Source organism: Carcharodon carcharias, chromosome 28 (genome assembly GCF_017639515.1).
Source record: "Carcharodon carcharias isolate sCarCar2 chromosome 28, sCarCar2.pri, whole genome shotgun sequence".
Taxonomy (NCBI): Eukaryota; Metazoa; Chordata; class Chondrichthyes; order Lamniformes; family Lamnidae; genus Carcharodon; species Carcharodon carcharias.
The window spans coordinates 25,397,567-25,419,993 of NC_054494.1; the positions used below are offsets into that span (position 1 = coordinate 25,397,567).

Sequence of the window (22,427 nt, forward strand, 5' to 3'; positions counted from 1 at the left end):
GTCAAGTCCCACTGTGACTTATGAATCTTTTTATTCATTCATGTGACATGGGTGTTGCTGGCTGGGCCAGCATTTATTGCCAATCCTTAAGAATCAACCACATTGTGTGTCTGGAGTCACATGTAGGCTAGACCAAGTAAGGATAGCAGATTTTATTCCCTAAAGGGCAGTAGTGAACCAGATGACAACAATCAGCAATTGTTCTAGGTTTTTATTGGATTCAAATGCCACCATCTGCCATGGTGGGATTTGAACCTGGGTCCCCAGAGCATTACCCTGGGTCTCTGGAGGACGAGTCCACCGCCTCCCCTATAAATGTTGCAGTTTAAGTTGAGGAGACCATTTCAAATGTATTGTGTATAACTCCATTGAAGTGTCAAGTCCAATTTGAAAAATGCTCAGAAGATACATTATACCCTTTATGTATTTTATGAAGTGAAGCAAAGTTTTTTTTTTAATGATTTGAGAACACAGGTATTCTGCCCATGTGTCTTAGATCAGCAGCGCAGGGATAACCACAACCTATAATGATTAAATTCTATAATTAAAAAGATGTCTGTAACAAAGCTATTGCCTCAGTTTTTCTCCCATTGTGTGGATCTGGGCATCAGTTTACTACAGGCACTGTTTTGAGATCAACACCTATTCACAGCAAAGCAATCCCTGGCTTCTCTGCCAACTATGTACCACTCACAAGTTAAGTTGATGGAACTATCCACTTCCATATACCAACTGAATGATATAAACAAGGACTCAGTGTGTTATGCTGAATATTCTCTGGTGACATTAAAATGATTCAAACCATCACAGGATTCTTACACCTTGTTTTCTATTAGATGCAGTTGTTGCAAAGTGAGGCAGTGTGTGATGATGAACTACTCCCTAACAACTACTCCCCAAGCCTAACATCAACAACTAAATTTAAGCCTCGCACAAATTACACTAAATAGATTGGCATCATCAAAAAATCACTTTTGCATCAACAGAATCTGTGTAATATAACTGGCCTAAACATTGTGGGATGAAGGGGTTGGTCTACAATTATTTGGTTTGTATTTTGCCTGATAATTGGCATGGCAATATGAATCTTTTTGGAAGTACTCGTTCAATAATCTATACCTTGTGCCCAACAGACATATTGTGCTACATGTGGCATTAATTAGAATGGCTATCTGAAAATCTGTTAGCTTGGTTAATGAATTTTGGACTTTCTCTTTGCAGACTCTACTAACCGAGACTCTCTGGATGCGATCGAACGCTGCATATTTCTGTTGTGTTTAGATGCCCCAAGTGGTGTTGAGCAGACAGATATAAACCTGGCACTGCAGATAATGCATGGAGGTGGCTGTCACAAAAATAGAGCAAATCGTTGGTATGACAAAACCATGCAGGTAATGGATGCAGACCTCATATGTGTAGCATTAAATGACCTAGTGAGAAAGTTTCATTGTAGATGAATGCAAAATGCTGTGGATGCTGGAAATCTGAAATAAAAACAGAAAATGCTGGGAAAACTCAGCAGGTCTAACAGCATCTGTGGAGAGAAAGACAGAGTTAATGTTTCGAGTCTGTATGAATCTTTTCAGACCTCATTGTAGGGCTGTTTCATTGTAAGGCTGTTTCATCGTAGGACTGTTTATTCCCTAGAAACAAAGATCACATTATTGGAAATGCTTCAAAATATTAGCCTAGAAATTTCTGTTGGTGATAATAATGGATGAATGCTAAATCTTCTCAAATGACATTCCTTGGCTTTTTAATTTTTATCATACACTAACCAGTTTATTTTAAATGGTACTTATACCATGCTTACGTCTAAAAACATGGAGCTCATTGGGCTTAATGAGGATGAAATACTCTATGGCAAAGTCTACTAACTTATTGTATGCAGTTATGGTCATCACATTACAGGAAGGGCGTAATAGCTCTGGAGAGCGTATAGAGGAGGTTTACAAGAATGTTGCCAGGGTTAGAAAAGTGTAGCTATGAGGAGAGATTGGATAGGTTGGGGTTATTCTCCTTCGAACAAAGAAGGCTGATTGAGGTGTACAAAATTATGAGGGGAATAGATAGAGTGGACAGGATAAAATTGTTTCCCTTGATGGAGAATTCTAGAACCAGGGGACATAGATTCAAAATAAGTGGCAAAAGGTGAAGGGGGGACATGAGGAAGAACTTTTTTATGCAGAGGGTATTGGGTATTTGGAATTCGCAGCCCAAGTTGGTGGTAGAGGCAGAAACTTTAAACTCTTTTAAAAAGTACCTGGGTCTGCACCTAAAGTGCTGTAAGCAGCAGGGCTATGGGCCGGGTGCAGGAAGGTGGGGTTAGAAAGGGCACCTGGGTGTCCTTGGGCTGGCATGGACAAGATGGGCTAAATGGCCTCCTTCTGTGCTGTAACTTTTCTATGGTTCTAACTACAATGCCAGACAGACGTGGCCAAGCGGTCAATCCTGTACAAGATTTTAACTAAATGAGAGTTGCTTGTGTTTAAGCTGGATTTCCATTCCTTTTTGCAGAAACACAGGAGATATTGCAGCCCAAACTTTAGTATACACAGAAGAAAAGTGAGAAGCTTAACAGGCTTCTTTTTTGTGCTGCTCGCTATTCCAGAAGGTTTTACTAACTGGAACTCTATCCCTTAAACATACAAGTTGAAATACAGAATTTAAGCAGCAATTGTTGAACTACGATTGCTGGAGCATGCATTCAGCACCAGGAATTTGTTGTCTCTTGGTACTCCTGTACTAGCTTTATTCATTTTCTTGCCCCCATTGACATGTGCAATTTCATGAGATAGTAGCCTTTTTTGTTGTTGTTTCCAACTGCATATTGTTGTATCCACCAAAAGAGATGTCTGCATATTTAAATGAAGCAGCTATGTTATCTTTTTAGATATCTATGTAAAATAGCAGAATGAATATTTATCATAAGGGTGTAATATTGATTCCTTTTGGGTTGACCTCACAATGTGTAGCCTTACGTGCAGTTTAGCTCAAAAAGTACTGACAGATTTCCATTTATCCTGCAGTTTATTGTTGGAAAAGATGGAGCCTGTGGGCTGGTTTATGAACACTCACCTGCAGAAGGCATTGCGGTTATACAATGTGTTGAATACCTACTCTGTTACATGTACGTCATTGTTTTCATGCTATTTTTATTGCTTCATTAATTACTATTTTGCAAAAATCTAGCTTACAAAAGCTTTGTTTATCAATAATTTTGCCAGCGGGGCAAATGAACAAATGGGATAGAGCAATTCTCAGATGGATTTCAGGTTTACAAGAGGGTATTTTTGTTTTAACCCAGATAACCCTGACTATGGAAGGGGGCAATGCAAAGAGTATATCAATAATTGCCCATCATGTCTCTATTCAAACAAGAGGTGCCTCACCACAGAGAAGATATCCTTAGCATTCATGACTTATTAAGCCCACAGATTAGTTGAGCCCATACAGAGGAAAATTCTAAAGACAGCTTTATCATCTCAATTTCACAAAAAGAACAACAGCAAGTAAGACTGGGCTAAAAATGCCAATACGGTATTAGCATATGAATATCTGTTATTTTCATTAAGTGGGCTAGCACCTTTGTTAGAAGAGTGAAAAAGTCACCATCAAACTTAATATGCAAAATATATTCAGAACAGTTGGAGATTAAATAAATCATAAAAGACATTTTGTAAAAGTTACACCTCTATTTACTGTTGCTTTTCTGAAGTAGTCCTTGTCCATATGCAGCAAGAGCTGGACAACATTCAGGTTTGGGCTGATAGGTAGCAAATAACATTTGCACTACACAAATGCCAGGCAATGACCATCTCGAACAAAAAGAGAATCCAACCATCTCCCCTTGACATTCAATGGCATTACCATCGTTGAATCACTCACTAGCAACATCTTGTGGGTTACCTTTGTCCAGAAACAGGAATAGCCATATAAATACTGTGGCTATAAGAACTGGTCAGAGGCTGGGAACTCTGCACTGAGTAACTCACCTCCTGATTCTCCATAGCCTGTCCATCATCTACAAGGCACAAGTCAGGGTTGTGATGGAATACTCTCCACTTGCCCGGATGAGTGCGGCTCCAGCAATACACAAGAAGCTTGACGTCATCCAGGACAAAGCAGCCCACATGACTAGCACCCCATTCACCACCTTAAATGTTCACCCCCTCCACCACCAATGCACAATGGCAAGCAGTGTGTGCCATGTACAAGATGCACTGCAGTAATTCACCAAGACTCCTTCAACAGCACTATCTAAACCCATGACTTCTACCACCTAGAAGGACAAGGGCAGCAGATGGGAACACCACTGCCTGCAAGTTCCCCTCCAAGTCATACATCGTCCTGACTTGGAAATATATTGCCATTCCTTCATGGTTGCTGGGTCAAAATTCTGGAACTCCCTTTCTAACAGCAATATGGGTGTATCACATGGACTGCAGTGTCTCAAGAAGACGGCTCATCACCACCTTCTCAAGGACAATTAGGGGTGGGAAATAAATGCTGGCCTAACCAGCGACACACACATCCTGTGAAAAAATAAATACATTTTAAAAAATTACTCCCCTATATTAAGGTAATGTAAAACATACAAAAATGGACAACTTATTCACTAGAATTTACTTAAATTCCAATTGCAATGTTGCTACATTGTAGACTAAGTGTTACATCACATTGTAAAACATCATAGAGGATTGTTAAACCATTTTTACAAGTTTAAGAATGGTAAATGCTTAGAGAGATGTAGAGATTGCAGAACAGAATTCTAACCATGTGCCCAATATAGCTTGCTATTCAGTGAAATTGGAACTCTGCACATGCAGGAGGCACATTTGTACAGCGCTCTGTTATAGATGCTCCAAGAGCTGGTCAGGTTTTAATATCACTGAGCAGCAGATCATTCTGTGAGCTGTCTTGAAACATAAAAATAATTCAAGATCTAGTTCAATCTTTCCTTTGCACCATCCTTCTTTAACATTGTAATTGTTGGAAAAATGAATTGCGGTCAGACTTTACTTAGCATTGTTAGTATTCCTACACATGTCGACTTCTAGCCATTATGAGTACTGCATTAGAGACCATAAATGTTGAGTATTTTAGGTATGTGTTATGTATCTTCTCAGTAAAGAAACTTCAAGGAAGTTAGTACGAGCTGATTCTGTCTGTGAGCTGCCTGCTCCAAGAAGATTGAGGTGGAAATGCGACTCTGAAACCCAAAGATATTTAACTTCAGCAGCTGATAAACTCCAAAGGTACAGACCAAATGATATTGGATATTTGACAAGATTTTCTTTGTGGAAACGTTATTAAAGCAATTACAGTGGGGCATTTATAAGTTGTTTTGTCATTCACTGCTGTTCTGGGTACAGTAGCCGGTTATGCTATTAGACTAGTAATCCAAAGATCCTTGATTAATGATTTGAAGGCATGGGTCTAAATCCCATCATGGCATCTAGGGAACTTAAATTAAATTAATTAAATACAAATATGGAATAAAAGGAAATCTGCAATGCTTACACGGTCTGGTCGACAAGTGACTCCAGGCTCACAGCAATGTGGTTGATTCATAAAAGCCCTCTGAAATGACCTTGCAAGCTATTCATTCAGATTCAAGGAGGCAGCTCATTGTCACTTCCCCACAGGCAATTAGAGATGGGCACCCCGTGAATGAATGTAAAAGGATTTCCTTAATTATTCAATTTGTCATAAATTGAGATATTTATTTATATTGTCTTCCCTCTTCAAAAGCATTTCATTGTGCAGCACACTTTGAAACAACTAAACTTGACAGGACACTATATAAATGCAAGTATTTTTCATTTTCCTTTATTTGTCTAAGAGGCATGTCTTGTTGCCTTTCATTATTTACATTTCGCTGATGTTGTCATTGCTCAGTGAACGGAAGCTTCCGGTTCGCAAGATTTTCCAGCATACGCCTTGCAGGTAGTTCTGAAAGTAGATGACGCTGATGACCCTGGCCTGAAAGTGCATTAACACCATGGCCCAGATCTTCCAAGCAGCAGCAATGATCATTGGATTGCAGTTGCAATTGAAAATTTCCCCCAACTCGATGCTGCTACACATTCTTACTGGGACTTTCCGAGCCCACCTTTCACAGAAATGCAGAGTGCAGCATCTATCGGGGAACTTTGTCAAAGTGGACTAGACTTGGGGCAAGGCAGCACATGCAATCCCCTCAACCTTTTACAGTACTAGTTGCTGTATTGTAAGATTAAATGTCAAGTCAGAATATTAGTGAATTGGCAAGTGAATGGGTGAGTGAATGAATAGATAGGTGGGTAGTTGGGTTGGGAGGTGAGATGGATAAGTGAGTAGGTAGGTGTGTGGGTGAGGTGGGTAGGAATGTTATGATGTGGCACATGATGTATACTAGGTGGACCAAATCCACAAGGGAAACTTAGCCATGCTATCACAACAGCTTTGCAATTTGTATTTATTACGAGAAGATTTGGCCACTGAATTCAGGAGCAATGAGTCCCCTAAGATATTTAGAGATCTTAAAAATTAATTTAAAATATTTATTAAGAAAAGATTTTAAGCACATGCATAAGATTATAGTTACTTAATACCATAACAAATATCAAGCTTTCTAATTAACCTGACTTCTAACTACATTCCCCCTTTAAGGCAACAGTCCAAAATAGTTTTTAAGTTTAAAAAAATAACCAGCAAATTACCACAGCACTCATTTGACAGTGGAAAAGGCTTTTCTCCAACTTTAGTTACTGGACACAGCAGGTTTTTGTAAACATGGCTGGGGACTTCTTCAAGATTGTTTCACACACTCCTGTTAGACCTTACATGACCCCCCAACATATTCTTTCATTTCTCTTTATATATGTTTCTTTCTCTTTAATCTATAAATCCCATTGTTCCTTTTGACTTTGCAAATTTACTTTTCCCATAATATAAAACCTTTCATGTTGCCAATATGACCACTTTCCTTTTGAGAAAAATAAACACACTGCTTGGCCTTGCTTATCTTGCCAGTTGTAAATATCCTACCCTCCCTTTGAAATCCAAACAACTCCTTCATTTATCTAAAAATGGAAATTTCCTGCACACCTTGTATACTAAGAACTCATCTATGTTTACTCATTAGCATTTCAAGTACCCTTCTACACATAATTCCTTTTGATAATTTCAAGCTTGCAGTCTAGCTGACTCTAATTTAATTAAATCGCACACAGACAGAATCATCCATACTCGCCCCTATAAACCTACTTTACAATAACCCACGATAATATTATGAAAACAATTATAGTTTTGTAACAGGGGCAAGTGAATAAGGTGGGTAGTTGGGTATGTGGGTGAGGTGGGTAAGTGGATGGGGTTATGTGAGTGAGGTGGATAAGTGAATGAGGTGGGTAGGAAGAAGGTTGGTGAGGTGGATGTGGGTTGGTGGGTGAGTGAGGTGAGTAAGTGGGTGAGGTGGATAGATGGGTGATGGGGATAAGTGGGTGAGGCGGATAACTGAGTGTGGTGGGTAAGTGAGTGAGATGGGTAAGTGGGTAGTTGGGTCGGGGGAGTAGTCAGATCAGGGGGTAGTTGGGGGAGTTAGTCAGGAGGTCGGGTGGGGAGAGTCTGGTGGTCGGGTTGATCGGGAGGTAGTAGGATTAGGACTGGTCAGGAGGGTGGTCGGGTAGAAATTGAAACTTCCCAGGCAATTCTCATGGAGGTCAGGGTTTCCAAAGGGTCCCAACATGCATCTTCAATTGTATGTCCGGTCTTCGACGATCTGGAGATTGGAAGATTTGTCCCTTTATAATGCATGATTATTCAAGGCAAGTATTGAGGATCATCAAGAATGTAGTGAAGGCAGCCCAGGCAGTGAAATCAGTGTGACCACTTAACACTAGTAATAAAACAAAGGGAACGAACAAACAGTACCTTGAATAATGAGTGTCACAATTATTTTGATGGAATTTTCTTTAGCTTTTGGCTTCAGTTTGGATACTTTTTTCTTTAAGGAGATTGTTGATGGTGATGCAGTAACAACCTATCAGGATGAAAAAGGGCAGGAGGAGAAACAAAATCAAAGTTTGTATGTTGGCTTCCTTCAAGTGAATGATGTTGAGCATTTTTAGGCAGGTTGTGAAGTTTGAAACCTTGTCAGGGTCAGACGCAGTGGTCATTATCTGGATTTTGATGCAGCTTATCACAGCTTTGCCGATGTGGTGAAGTTCCTTGCTTTGGGTTGGACCACTGGCATGTAACTGTCAACCCTGATGAAGGCTAAAAGCCACAGGGCAATACAGGGGTAAAATATGGTGAGGGCAGCATTGACGCAGTAGAAGACATCACCATAGGGCCAGTAATTCTTCCCATAGTAGATCATATGGAAAGGCAGCAGTATTATGAAAATGAAGTCTGGCTGAGCAACCTTCATCATATATATGTTCACAGATGTGCCTTTTATTTTGATGGTGACCTGAAGACCCAGATTGCAATTGCATGAACATCCAGCCCAATTATGAAAACAATGCTGTAAAAGATAATTGCCCCTAGTCTGGACTCTGGGGGCTGCAAGTCTGAAAGGCTACTGTTCTTTATTTGCAATTTTAAAATGCTGGGCTGAGACTTTCATAACCCTGGAACATAAATGTATGAAGAAAATAGAAATTAATACAAGTCATTGGTGATGGCAGAATAGATTGAGAGCACGGTTAATGAGGCATACAGTATCTTAGGCTTTATTAATGGGGGCATAGAGTACAAGAGCAACGGGGTTATGTTAAACCTGGTTAAAACATTGGTTTGGCCTCAACTGTAGTATTACGCTCAATTCTACATGCCACACTGTAGGAAAGATGTGAAGGAATTAGAGACTGCAGAAAAGATCCATGACAGTGGTTCCAGGGATGAGGAACTTCAGTTATGAAGATAGATTGGAGAAGTTGGAAATATTTTCCTTGGAGAAGAGAAGGTCAAGAAGAGGTTTGATAGAGGTTTTCAAAACCATGAAAGTTCTGGACAGAGTAGATAGGGAAAAACTGTTCTCACTCGTGAAAGGATCGACAATGAGAGGGCACAGATTTAAGGTAATCGCCAAGAGAAGCAATGACATATGATGAGAAACTTCTTCATGCAGCAAGTGGTTGAGATTTGGAATGCACTGCCTGTGAGTGTGGTGGAGGCACAATCGAGGCATTTAAGAGGGAATTGTATTATTCCAAAAGGAAGAATCTGCAGGGTTACATAGAGAAGGCAGGGGAATGGCAACAAGGTGCATTGCTCATTCGAAGAACTGGCACAGCCACAATGGGCTGAATGGCCTCCATCTGTGCTTCAAAAATTCTGTGAATCTGTGGAAAAGATAATTATGTAGATTATCCAAAGAAATGTAAATCCTGCAGAGTATCATGATATTAAATGCATCTTATAACTCTGGTAATATTCTTTTCCAGGTTGATCGAAAAAATTGATCTAACAGTGTACCGGTTTAAGGCTTTTGGCAAAGACTTTATGAAAAAACAGAAGATGAGTCCTGATGCCTTTGTCCAGGTTGGATTGCAGCTATCCTTTTACAGGTGAGTCTCTGAAGTTTCAATGTGCCCCAGTCTGACTTTGGAGAACATAGGAAAGTATAGAATTGGCACAGACTGTTTGAACAATCAACCTTGTTCTTTCCACAGACCATGTCAAAACTTAATCTACTGTCATTGTTCTTTCTACTCAAACAATTTGACTTATTCAACAAAAGATTTGCAACTGTTCTCCCTGTCTCTCAAGAGATGAAGCAAGCAAAACTGAAAAATATCCATCCAGCATTACATTTTGCTTTATTTTTCCCTGAACAGTTTCCTACTTTGAGGTGAAACTCCAAGTTCCTGCCAGTGTAACAGCCGACATGGTGCACATGTCATTCGATTGTCCCCATTGCTGCTTAACCTATCATTCTGTAGGGAAGATCTCTTTTCATTTGCTTGAGGCTTATTACTTTTATATTCATGGCCTTTAACTGTGTTGAGTACTCAAGTTAAATAATTTGTTTGCATTAGAAAATCTTTCATTATCTTCCTTTTGTCAAGTGAAAGTAAGATTTGTTTTACATTGTATTTAAAGCACAGAAACTTTTGTTGATGCTCTTCTTCCCACTTTTCTTCATCTAACCCTATTAACATATCATTCTATCCCTTTCTCCCTCTTGTGTTTATCTAGCTTCCCTTAAATGCACCAATGCTAGTCACCCGAACTACCCTTTGTTTCAGATTAACCACTCTCTGGGTAAAATTTCTCCTGAATTCCATACTGGGTTTATTAATAAAAACAAAAAACTGCGGATGCTGGAAATCCAAAACAAAAACAGAATTACCTGGAAAAACTCAGCAGGTCTGGCAGCATTGGCAGAGAAGAAGAGTTGACGTTTCAAGTCCTCATGACTCTTTAACAGAACTAGTCAAACAGGTTGATTATTAGCCTGTAAATCCTTCCAAATGCCTGATGGCAGGTGGTAAGAGCAGGAGAGTTTCCTGGTCAGCCATACTGCAGAGGGCAATGGCAAACCACTGCAGTACTTTGCCAAGCATAATCATGGGCCGGTCCATAGTCACCAACAACCTCTTAGGGCATAGTACCTGAAGGAAGAGGAGAGATGACTGTCTTACATTTATGACCTCTGATTCTAGTCTCCCCTGCAAAAGGAAAATTCTTCTTTACATTTGCCTAATCAAACATCCCTATGATGCTGCAGTAGGATTGTCGCTAACACCTTCAGATTATCTGGATGCCTTCAGTGAATGAATAATCATAACACACAAATTGTTTTTCTTTTTCATTTCACTAGTGGATATCCCTTCATTAAGTCCTACCCCTGCTTCAGTAGTGGGCAGGCTCAAAAGCTAAGAGGGTGTGGTTTAGGGGGTGCCTTGCTTTATTTCCCAAACATCTCCAGTCCAGTGAGGCTATGAAGCTTCCCTTTTAGCTTTCAGTAATCCAATTGTCGTGCAAGCTCGAGTGTGGGGAGAGTGTGCCCAGGTCTTGCATTGAAGGTGAGATTTCGCTAGCAAACAGAAAAACCAAAACTCTACACATGAGACCTTAGTAAGATCTCCTCCAAGGCTAAGTCACGTTGTTGCAAGGTTAGGTTCCTTCATTATGTCGATAAGGTGGAATACTTTCATAATGCAGCAAATATCACAATTCCTGTTTCAATTTGCATATATTTCTATTTAAATCTACATTAAATTCCTTCTGCCATTCCTAATTTCATGCACTCAATTGATCCTAATCTTTCATAATGTCATCAATCTCTCATGCTCATCATCTAGCCAAAAGGATTGGCGAATTATCTGATATTGCAAGCATTCTCTTCAGTATCATTTCTGGTTAATGTGAAAAGCAGGGGACTAGCAACAGATGCCTCTAAGAACTTAATTAGTTATTACCCTCTAGCCAGATATTTTTCCATTTATCATCACTTGCTGCTTTTCAATGCCAAAGAAATTTACAATCCAATTAACTAATATTTCAGTAATAACATGAGGCTTCTAAATGAGATTAAAGCTCATATGTGGAACTTCATCAAATGCTTTCTGAAAGTCTAAATAGATTATGGTCACTAGATTGTCCTTGTCAGTTCAATTTGGTTACCTCTTCAAAGAACTTCAGTAGAATTGTGAGGCAAATTGGCTGATTCTAAATTAATGCTGACAATTCCTAATATAGAAGTCTAACTCTTTGTGTTTTAGCTCAGGAGCAGCCGTAGGATTGGCAGACATTTCACCCAGCAGTCCACCTCAACACAATGTCCAACCTAATTAGTATCAGTGGAGTGGCCGAGGTTCAGGACTTTGTTCTAAAATCAATCTTGTTATCCTGGGTATGTATATGAAGGCTTTCCAAATTCATCGATTGATTTGCTCACTGTTCCAGGCTGAAGTGCAACAATTCTCCCACTCACTGCCAGTGTAGGCAGCTCATATGGGAGACCACAGGGCAACCATTAGTGTCACTGAGTTGCAGGGGGTGCAAGGCCATCCATGTTGAAGCTATTAAATGGCATATTAAATGGCGGAGCAGGCTCAGTGGGGTGGAGGTCTACTTCTGCCCCTATTTCTTCTATTCTAATGCCTGGAGTCTAAGGCCAGATGTGCACATTTGCATGAAGAAATGGAAGGGCAGTTCCAGCAATAAAGTTTATTGTACTCAGCAATATCCTTCACTGGAAATCTGAGCAAAAGCTTGAGGCTTGTGACGCTGGAGAGGACCTCAATGTTTAATCCACAAAGACAGCAACTCCAGAGGGAATAGACTGGAATGAGTTAAACTAGATTAAACAAAATTACCAAGCCGAGTTAAAGCTTATGAAATGATTCTAACCGATTAATTCACACAATTCAAGTCACTGCATGTGCCTGACGCCTAACTACTGCTTCCTGAATGTGGAACACAAGTCATAGCATCTCTCACTCAATTCTTCTCTCATTTCCTTGAAGATTCTTGGATGCAAGCGATCTGATGGCCCGGGTACATTTAATTCCTTGAGGATCTTCATAATGTATTAGTAACATCTGAAAAGGTTGTACATTCCAAGTTAAAATAACTGCATCTAGAATTTCAACATCATATAATTTATGAGGTCGGCTGGGAAAAATTATTGTTGTACATCTGATATTTTCTGACCCTCTGTGATATGCTTATCATATTTAATCCTTAATTGATATGTCTGTTTTATTGCCTATCTTATGTAAAATATGTCTTATGATACTTTCCTGTTGCCTAGAATCTAACTTTCTATTATCCTCTTTTCTAATATTCATTTCATATTTACTCTTGGCTGAGTTTCTCACATTCCTGATGAGTATCTGTTTCTTCACTTTTAAAATAATTCTGCTCACCCGTCACATGGTTTTAGTCTTCCCAAATTCCTCTTCCTCTTGGCAACTTTTCACCTTGGTAAAAATTGTTGTTGTTGTTTCTAATCCAGATGCCATGGGAGACTTGTCCCCACTTACGAAAGTGCTTCAACACGCCGTTTCCAGGAAGGAAGAGTTGATAATATTCGATCAGCAACTAAAGAGGCTTTCGATTTTGTAAAAGCAATGATAGATGGGGGAGCATCTGTCTCGGTGGGTCTTTCTCTAAGTCTCTCCATCCCTTCCCCTCTTCTCTTTGCTCTACTTTTATTTTTGGACTTGAGTATTGCTGAAAAAAAGGCACGTGTTGTCGAAGCTTTTCATCTTGACACTCATCAGGACAATTCGCAAGAATGCCAAATGTAAAGGGAACAACAACCTTTAGTGCATGAGAAGAGAGTGCTCATTGGTTGGCAAGTGGACTCTGATTGGTAGAGGTGTTGCCATGGAGACTTGTTTCCTTTATGGCCTGTCTTGGCTTCTGTCTCTACACCCATTCCCAACACTCTGCTGTGTAATGTGCAAGTGTAACTTTCAAAACAGAATTGGAAAAATAATTGAAAAAGAAAATGACAATTTGCAGGGCTAACGGGGAAAAGGCAGAGGAATGGGACTAATTGGATAGCTTTTTCAAAGAGCCTGCACAGACACAATAGATTGAATGGCCTCCTTCTGTAATCTATGGTTCTATATGAAGACTTGATAAATTTATCTGAAATTCCTTGTGCTGCTATTTTAGCAATGGCATTTCAAATGGGTTCACACCTCTGCTAAAGTAGCAAAAAGCAGGTGCCAGATAAATGCAAACAGTACTCAAATATTAATTACTCGCTTCAGAGGTTCAGAGTCCAAATCCTCCTTTCTCTTTCCACCTTATATGTATATTGCTTTTTTAAAAATTATTTCATGGGATGTGGGCACCACTGGCCATGCCAACATTTATTGCCCATCCCTAATTGCTTTTGAGAAGATGGTGGTGAGCAGCCTCCTTGAACCGCTGCAGTCCATGTGGTATAGGTACACCCACAATGCTGTTAGGGAGGGAGTTCCAGGATTGTGACTAGTGACAGTGAAGGAATGGCAATGTATTTCCAAGTCAGGATGGTGTGTGACTTGGAGGAGAACTTGCAGTTAGTGGTGTTCCTTTACATCGGAAGCCCTTGTCTTTCTAGGTACTAGAGGTTGTGGCTTTGGAAGGTGCTTTCAAAGGAGCCTTGATGAGTTGCTGTCGTGAATCTTGTAAATGGTACACACTGCTGCCACTATGTGTCAGTGATGGAGGGAGTGAATGTTGAAGTTGGTGGATGGGGTGCCAAAAAAGTGGGCTGCTTTTGTCCTGGATGATGTCAAACTTCTTGAGTGTTGTGGGAGCTGCAGTCAATCAGGCAAGTGGAGAGTAGCCCATCACACTCCTGACTTGTGTCTTGTAGATGGTGGACAGGATTTGGGGAGTCAGGAGGTGAGTTACTTTCTGCAGAATTCCCAGCCCCTGACCTGCCCTTGTAGCCACAGTATTTATATGGCTGGTCCTGTTTCTGGTCAATGGTAATCCCCAGGATGTTGAATAGTGTGGGATTCAATGATGGTAATGCAATTGAATGTCAAGGGGAGATGGTTGGATTCTCTCTTGTTTGAGAGCCTGGCACTTCTGTGGCATGAATGCTACTTGCCACTTGTTAGCCCAAACCTGAGTATTGTCCCAGTCTTGCTGCACTTGGACATGGACCACTTCAGTATCTGAGGAGTTGCGAGTTGTGCTGAACATTGTGCAATCATCAGCGAACATCCCCACTTCTGACCTTATGATGGAAGGAAGGTCACTAATGAAGCAACTGAAGATGGTTTGGCCTAGGACACTACCCTGAGGAACTCCTGCAGTGATGTCCTGGATCTGAGATGACTGACCTCCAACAACCACAACTGTCTTCCTTTGTGCTAGGTATGACTCCAACAAGCAGAGCATTTTCCCCCTTATTCCCATTGACTCCAGTTTTACTAGGGCTCCTTGATGCCACACTTGTTCAAATGCAGCCTTGCTGTCAAGGGCAGTCACTCTCCCCTCACCTCGGGTTTTCAGCTCTTTTGTTCATGTTTGAGCCAAGGCTATAATGAGGTCAGGAGCTGAGTGGCCCTGGTGGAACCCAAACTGGGCATCAGTGGGTTGGTTATTGCTAAGCAAGTGCCACTTGATAGCACTGTTGATGATCCTTTCCATCATTTTACTGATGATCGAGAAGAGACTGATGGGGTGCTAACTGGCCGAGTTGGATTTGTCCTGCTTTTTGTGTACAGGACATACCTGGGCAATTTCCCACATAGCTGGGTAGATGCCAGTGTTGTGGCTGTACTGGAACAGCCTGGCTAAGGGTGCAGCAAGTTCTGGAGCACAAGTCTTCAGACTATTACCAGAATATTGTCAGGGCCCATAGCCTTTGCAGTATCCAGTGCCTTCAGCTGTTTCTTGATATTACGTGGAGTGAATCGAATTGGCTGAAGACTAGCATCTGGGGACCTCTGGAGGAGTCCGAGATGGATCACCCATTCAGCATTTCTGGCTGAAGTGTGTAGCAAGTGCCTCAGCCTTCCCTTTTGCACTGACATGCTGGGCACCCCCATCATTGAGGATGCAGATATTTGTGGAGTCTCCTCCTCCAGTAATCACAGAATCACAGAATCAGTAAGTTGTTTAATTGTCCACCGCTGTTCATGGCTGAGTGTGGCAGGACTGCAGAGCTTAGATCTGATCCATTGGTTGTGGAATTGCTTAGCTCTATCACTTGCTGCTTATGCTGTTTGGCAGGCAAGTAGTCCTGTGTTGTAGCTTCACTAGGTTGACCCTCATTTTTAGGTATGTCTGATGCTGCTCCTGGCATGCCTTCCTGCACTCTTCATTGAACCAGGGTTGGCCCCCTGGCTTGGTGGTAATGTTAGAGTGGGGGATATCCTGAGTCATGAGGTTACAGATTGTGGTTGAGTACAATTCTGCCACTACTGATGGCCACAGCGCGTTATTGTTGCCCAGTCTTGAATTGCTATATCTGTTCGACATCTATCTGTTTAGCACAGTGGTAGTGCCACACAACATGATGGAGGGTATCCTCAATGTGAAGAGGGAACTTTGTCTTCACACGTACTGTGGGGTGGTCACTCCTACCGACACTGTCATGGACAGATGCATCAGCAGCAGGTGAGGATTGTTGGTGAGGATGAGGTCAAACATATTTTTCCCTTTTGTTAGTTCCCTCACCACCTGACGCAGACCAGTCTAGCAGCTATGTCCTTTAGGACTTGGCCAGCTCGGTTTGTACTGGTACTACTGAACCATTCTTGGTGAACATTGAAGTCCTCCACCCAGAGTACATTCTGCACCCTTGCCAACCTCAGTGCTCCCTCCAAGTGGTGTTCAACATGGAGGAGCAGTGATTCAACAGCTGTGGGGGCGGGCACTACATGGTATTCAGAAAATTCCTTGCCCATGTTTGACCTGAGACTGTGAGACATCATGAGGCCTGGAGTCACTATTGAGAACTCGTAGGGCTACTCCATCCCGACCATATACTACTGTGCCACCTCTGCTGGGTCTGTCCTGCTGGTGGCACAGGACATACCCAGGGATCGTGATGGTGGTGTCTGGGACATGATTCCATGGGTATGACTGTGTCAGGCTGTTGCTTGACCAGTCTGTGAGACATCTCTCCCAATTTTGGCACAAACCCCCAGCTGTTAGTGAGGAGGACTTTTCAGGGTTGACAGAGTTGTGTTTGCCGTTGTTGTTTCCAGTGCCTAGGTTGATGCCGGATAGTCTGTCTGGTTTCATTCCTTTGAGACTTTTAGTGATTTGATACAACTGAGTGGCTTGCTAGGCCATTTCAGAGGGTGTTTAAGAGTCAACCACTTTGCTGTGGGTCTGGAGTCACACGAAGGCCAGACCAGGTAAGGACAACAGATTTCCTTCCCTAAAGGGCATTAGTGAACATCTTAAAGGAAGAGAGGGGGAGAGGTTTGGGGATGGAATCCAGAACTTAGGATTTTGGGAACTAAAGACATGGCCACCAATGATGGAGTGGTTAAAGTTGGGATGCTCAAGAGGCCAGAACTAGAGGAGTGCAGATATCTTGGAGTGTTATGGGGTTGGAGGAGATTAAAGAGATATGGAGGGGGTTGAAAACAAGGAAGAGCATATGAAAATGGAGGCGTTGTTTAACTGGAGGCTAACATAGGTCAGCAAGCATAGGGTAATGGGTAAAGGGCACTTGATGCGAGAACGCATACATCCAAGGATGTGAATGAATTGTATGATGGGGATGTGTGTGTAAGTGGCCAGGTATTATACAACCTAATAGGTGATGCTTGACTTTTGATGACAGGATTCAAAGAAGATGGAGCTTCTCTGGGCAGCAATTGATGCACAGACCAATTATACTATACTTGTAAGTGAAAATAATTTCAATTTCAAATGCAGTGTTAGCAAAGTAAAAGTTTTATTGATTACATCATTTACATGCTAATTAATTAATTACTTATATTAACAGTGAAGCAGTAAGTCGTATCTTTAGTAACTAAATGCACTTCAGCATTGATTTCTTTTATTAGTTATTCAATAAATCTCCCAGTTTTCAATATTTCATATCATCCTGTGACAAGAAAGTATATGCTGTGTTATTTATGAGCACAAGAAAAGAAAATAATCCATATTTTAAAATAACAGCTTTGTAGCTCAGTATAAGGACACTCTACTGTCCTATGCTGTGATGTTTCAACTTATTAAGGCTCATCAAGATCATACTCTATGATGCAATCTATTATAAAGCAGATTTAATTTAGGGTCAGAAAATGTGATTTCTTTTTATTTGCAATAACTTAAGTCTCTCTGACATTCACAGATACAATTTTTTACTGTATAACAGCACAACTGGGATGACAGGTTTTAATTTAGTTACAAAATAGATGACAAAGTTTGGATGAAATGCATCAATTTGCTCTCCTTCCAACTAGTGGAAACTGAAATTGAGATTTAAAGAGAAAGCACACTCACAACAGAATGTTTGGCAAACCTGTTGTTTACAAATGACACCACCATGATGGAAATAGCACCCAGTGTCTTTCCCTCTGCGGGCAATAAAAAGTATGAATAAATAACTCCTCAACAGTTACAGTAACCCTCAATATAAATAAAGAAGCTTAGTACCAGCTGTAAACTTTGACAAAGCACAAGTAGGTCCATTGACTTCTGAAAAGATAAAAGGCATATTATTGTTTCAGGTTCAACCCAGTACTGAGAATGGATTCCAACTGACACTGATCTTTAGTTGGACGGGCTGGTCCTTTAATTGCTTAATTGATCCTGTCAATGGCCTCAATTGGCCATTGACAGGTCGGCGGGCGCACAGCTGATTTTGCTGCGCCCCCGCCTTCCTGAAAATTTAAATGGGGCGAGATGACATCAGAAGTTCCGCCCGATGTCATCCCGTGTCATTTTATGCATCAGTGAGCAGGGCCCACCCCCGCTCACAGATGGTAAAATCCTGCCCAATATTACCAGGAGCTGGTCAATGTGTCCTGGTTTTGACTTTTGAAGATCTGGCCACCCTGTTTAAAGCCTGCCTCTTGTTTGTTCTTATTGAATATGATGGCTGGTGCACTTTCAAGCAGAATTGTGTGCATGTTTCTGACCTGCCAATTTTGGGGACTGCATAACCCCTGAAAAATGGGTGCTACAAAGCCCAATTTCTCAGCCTTTAGGTTTATACTGGATAATGTTAGTTTATACAAAATAATGTTATATTTTCCTATGTTGGGTTATGTTCTAGGCTATTACTGGGATGGCAATAGACAATCACTTACTGGGACTGAGGGAGATGTCAAAGGAACTGCAAATGGATTTACCTAAACTGTTCACTGATAAAACATACCTGATGAGTAACCATTTTGCCCTCTCCACCAGCCAGGTCAGTGTCTAAGCACTAATGTATCAAGATTCCTTAATTTGTTTGAATTGGTTAAATAAGAATGTAAAGGAGGAATACCACATTGCCAATGCAGGTTTGAATTCTACACGATGGAAAGATAGAACACAAATCTTCACACCATGTTTGCTTTCTAGGATTGTGCTGTGAGGAAGTCAACAACTTCCTGGGAAGGAGGGAGGGGAAAGTTGAAGGGCAAATCAAACTGGGTATTCTCATGCACTGCTCAGAGGCTGATTTGAAAGTCACTTTGATTATGGGTTGGAAGCTGAACACTGGTTTTGCCTTAACCTGGAATACTGTTTGAAACAGGAGTCAAGCAAAAAAAAAAATGGGGGGAGAAACCATATCTTAAAAATACTAATAGTAAACTACTTGCAAATTCTTGAAAAGCATAAATTGAAATTTAAAGCAGTAACATATGATGTAAGACTCACCAGAGCCCCTCTGTTCCCATCCCCTCAATCTCAGAAGCCAGTTACATAGCTGGTCAGCCATGTGTGTTGCCACTATGAATCAGAACCATGATGAAACCTCGATAACAATTGGAACTTGGGTCAAAGCTTTATGACGTTATATTGCCTCCTGTTATTCCTCTATGATTCATAAATATCCAGCTTCCAGGAAAGGACTGTGTTATTTTAGGGAGAGGATTATTGAAAAGCAAGTATATTAAAATATTATCAGATATCTTATCAAGGGAGTCTATGATATGAATAATTTATAAAACAAAAACAGAATTACCTGGAAAAACTCAGCAGGTCTGGCAGCATCAGCGGAGAAGAAAAGAGTTGACGTTTCGAGTCCTCATGACCCTTCAACAGAACTATGTGAATCCAAGGAGAGGGGTGAAATATAAGCTGGTGAGGACTCGAAACGTCAACTCTTTTCTTCTCCGCTGATGCTGCCAGACCTGCTGAGTTTTTCCAGGTAATTCTGTTTTTGTTTTGGATTTCCAGCATCCGCAGTTTTTTGTTTTTATCGGACAGTTTATGTTGGACATTTGCCATAGCAGTATTGATGGGCTAAAGTCAAAAAGCTGTGTGTGCACAAGGTGTGGCAGAAAGGTTGTAGTTTAAATTTAATTAAATTTAAATAATACCCACGTCTCAAGAATGTGGGACAGGTAAACTTAAAGTGGCTCTATTTACCCAGTTAAACTACCTAATATGCTGTCTGCACTATAGCTTGGATCATTAAGTTCTGCCTTTCATTGTTCTACAGGTAACTACAACAACAGAGGCATTCCTGTTTTATGGCCCTGTGGTTACAGATGGTTATGGTGCTTCCTACAATACACACTTGGACCAAATCATCTTCTGCATTTCCTGCTTCAATGATTGCAAGGAGACCTCTTCTGCCATGTTTGCAAAAGCTATGGAGAAGAGTTTTCGAGAGATGAAGGACCTGTGTGTCAAGTGCAACATCAAAGCCAAGCAAAGTTTCATGGGGAATGCAACACAGAAAGTTCAAAATGGAAGGAAGTTGTGCCACTAAAGTTCTCAAGCTCCGGTTGGACTGTGAAATGGTCATTTTTTTATGCAATGGAATAGCATACTCTCATCAGTCTTCATCCATAAGGAGCTTGTAAGGGATCTGATGACACATCAACTTGCTACTGCCCGTACATAATGACTGTAAAAATTATAAACAAGTCAAATTATAGCATTAGCTCTACTGTAATAGTATCTTGTTACCATGGAAAATGGAAAAAATATATGTGGTGCATATCAATCCTGGATAGATGGTCTGCCAAATATGTGATAATTAGCAATGTAATTAAATCTGTGCCATTTAACTCTCATCTCTACATCACCTATGTAACTCATGAAGAGAATGTATTTTGTTTATTGAAGAATTTGTTTTGTGCTATTGTGATAACAATTATGAAAAGTAGAGAATTGAATAACTTTATAACCATATCATTTGAATCACATTGAACATAAAAGATCTTTTTCTGGTCATTCATTTTTCATGTAAATTACAAAGTCGCTGTGCCAAAAATATGTGGTGTGGTTGGAGAATATGAGCTTAACTATAAATGTTTCACATGTTTTGGTGTGAGTTTTACTGGATGTATTCTTGTACAAGTTATTGTAGCAATAGGATGTAAAACTATACCCCTGGAAAGAGCACTGATGCAGTCACAACCCTGGCTGTACTCATGCAGTTTCCTTACGGGGTCAAGACATGTGATGTGTTTCGTTCTGTAAATAATTATGGTGGTGAATAATTGCTGCATAGTGTATCTAAATGCCAATCAGATGAAACTATTTTTGTTTAAAAGTCAGGATTGTTGCACTCCTGCTCTTATTTATATATAAATTCTGATTTTGCAACAAAGGAAACATATTTTACAAAATAGATCACAGGAAAATCAAATATATATGTATAGTCAGTACCGTCCAAGAGCTATTTATTGTACATAAATATATCTTTTGGAGAAGTAAGGAGGTGCAGAGGTGACTCTGGTATTTCATGTTGGAAACTTATAAAATGTCTATGTATTTTGCAATGTATTTTATGTTCAGACTGTGTATTTCTTGTTTGAAGTGTAAATCAATGTGAGTGTGCAGAGTGTTAATAACTTTATATTCATTGTCCATTGCTAAGTCTTGTCCTGTAACGCTGCTTTTACAGACAGGGTGCTTAAGAGTTGGTGCTATTAACCAAGTGAAGGGAAAACTAACATGGACAATTGTGCAGTCTTGTTCAATAAAATGTTTATTGTGGAAACAGTGAGCAGTTATTATAATTCCACAAATACTGACTTGTGCTGATCCTGTGATTCTACCTTTGCATATCTCCATCTCAGATTAGGCCAGCGATCAGTTTGCTGGATCCAGAGCCAAAAGCATTACCAGGAATAAAGCATAAGCAGGAATAAAGCATTATTGTCATGATTAACAAATATAAAAATAACAATGTTATAAAAATAGGTAACAACCCTAATGTTCACCACATATTTTTGTTCCTGCTCAGATATTTTAATATTTCAGAAATATGAGGAAAGTCTGGAAAATTCTGAGCTTTTTCCCAATTGGAACAGGGAAAGATAAATGGAAAATACAACAGACGCTTTCATAATGATGAAAGATGTTGACAGGATAAACAGTGAAAGATTGTTTCCACCAGTTGACTACAGCAATACAAGTAGAGTTATCATTGGAGAGATGAAGGAGTAAATTTATTCACACAAGTTGAATTGTCAGAAATGACTACTGATAAAGGAATTGGATGATTATTTGAAAGTGAAGACTATGAAAAGAGCAGGGAAATGGTAGAAAGCTGATGGCTGGAATGGCCTCCTACTGTGGTGTAATTTCTACAATTCTATTTATGGTCATAATAATCAGAAGTTTCATTGTTACATTCCTGATGAGTTGACTATTGCTTAGTTTGAAATGCCATTTAAATCTAGATTTTTAATTTTGTCCTAAAGCGCAAGTTTCGGAACAAGAATTTGCAAATTTATGTGGCAGGCTGTGAGATTAAATATCACTCCTGATTGATCAGAATGAAGTGGTATAAAAATGATGTTGCTATAAATCCCTAACAGTGAGTATCGTAAGGCAAG

General features: G+C 40.3%; 1 protein-coding gene across 2 annotated transcripts in view; it reads left to right on the plus strand.

Moving 5' to 3' along the window:
- Window positions 1–21,586, plus strand: part of chata (choline O-acetyltransferase a) — a 30,668-nt gene extending 9,082 nt beyond the window's left edge. The window contains exons 8-15 of one of the 2 annotated variants that reach the window (XM_041176069.1): window positions 1,222–1,391; window positions 3,030–3,130; window positions 5,130–5,258; window positions 9,435–9,557; window positions 12,956–13,097; window positions 17,252–17,314; window positions 18,695–18,832; window positions 20,075–21,586. In XM_041176069.1, coding sequence (XP_041032003.1) covers window positions 1,222–1,391; window positions 3,030–3,130; window positions 5,130–5,258; window positions 9,435–9,557; window positions 12,956–13,097; window positions 17,252–17,314; window positions 18,695–18,832; window positions 20,075–20,347 — 1,139 coding nt within the window. In that variant the 3' untranslated portion in view covers window positions 20,348–21,586. The remainder of the gene's footprint in view (window positions 1–1,221; window positions 1,392–3,029; window positions 3,131–5,129; window positions 5,259–9,434; window positions 9,558–12,955; window positions 13,098–17,251; window positions 17,315–18,694; window positions 18,833–20,074) is intronic. The other variant, XM_041176070.1, reaches the window with a different exon arrangement.
- The last annotated feature ends 841 nt before the right edge of the window (window positions 21,587–22,427 follow it).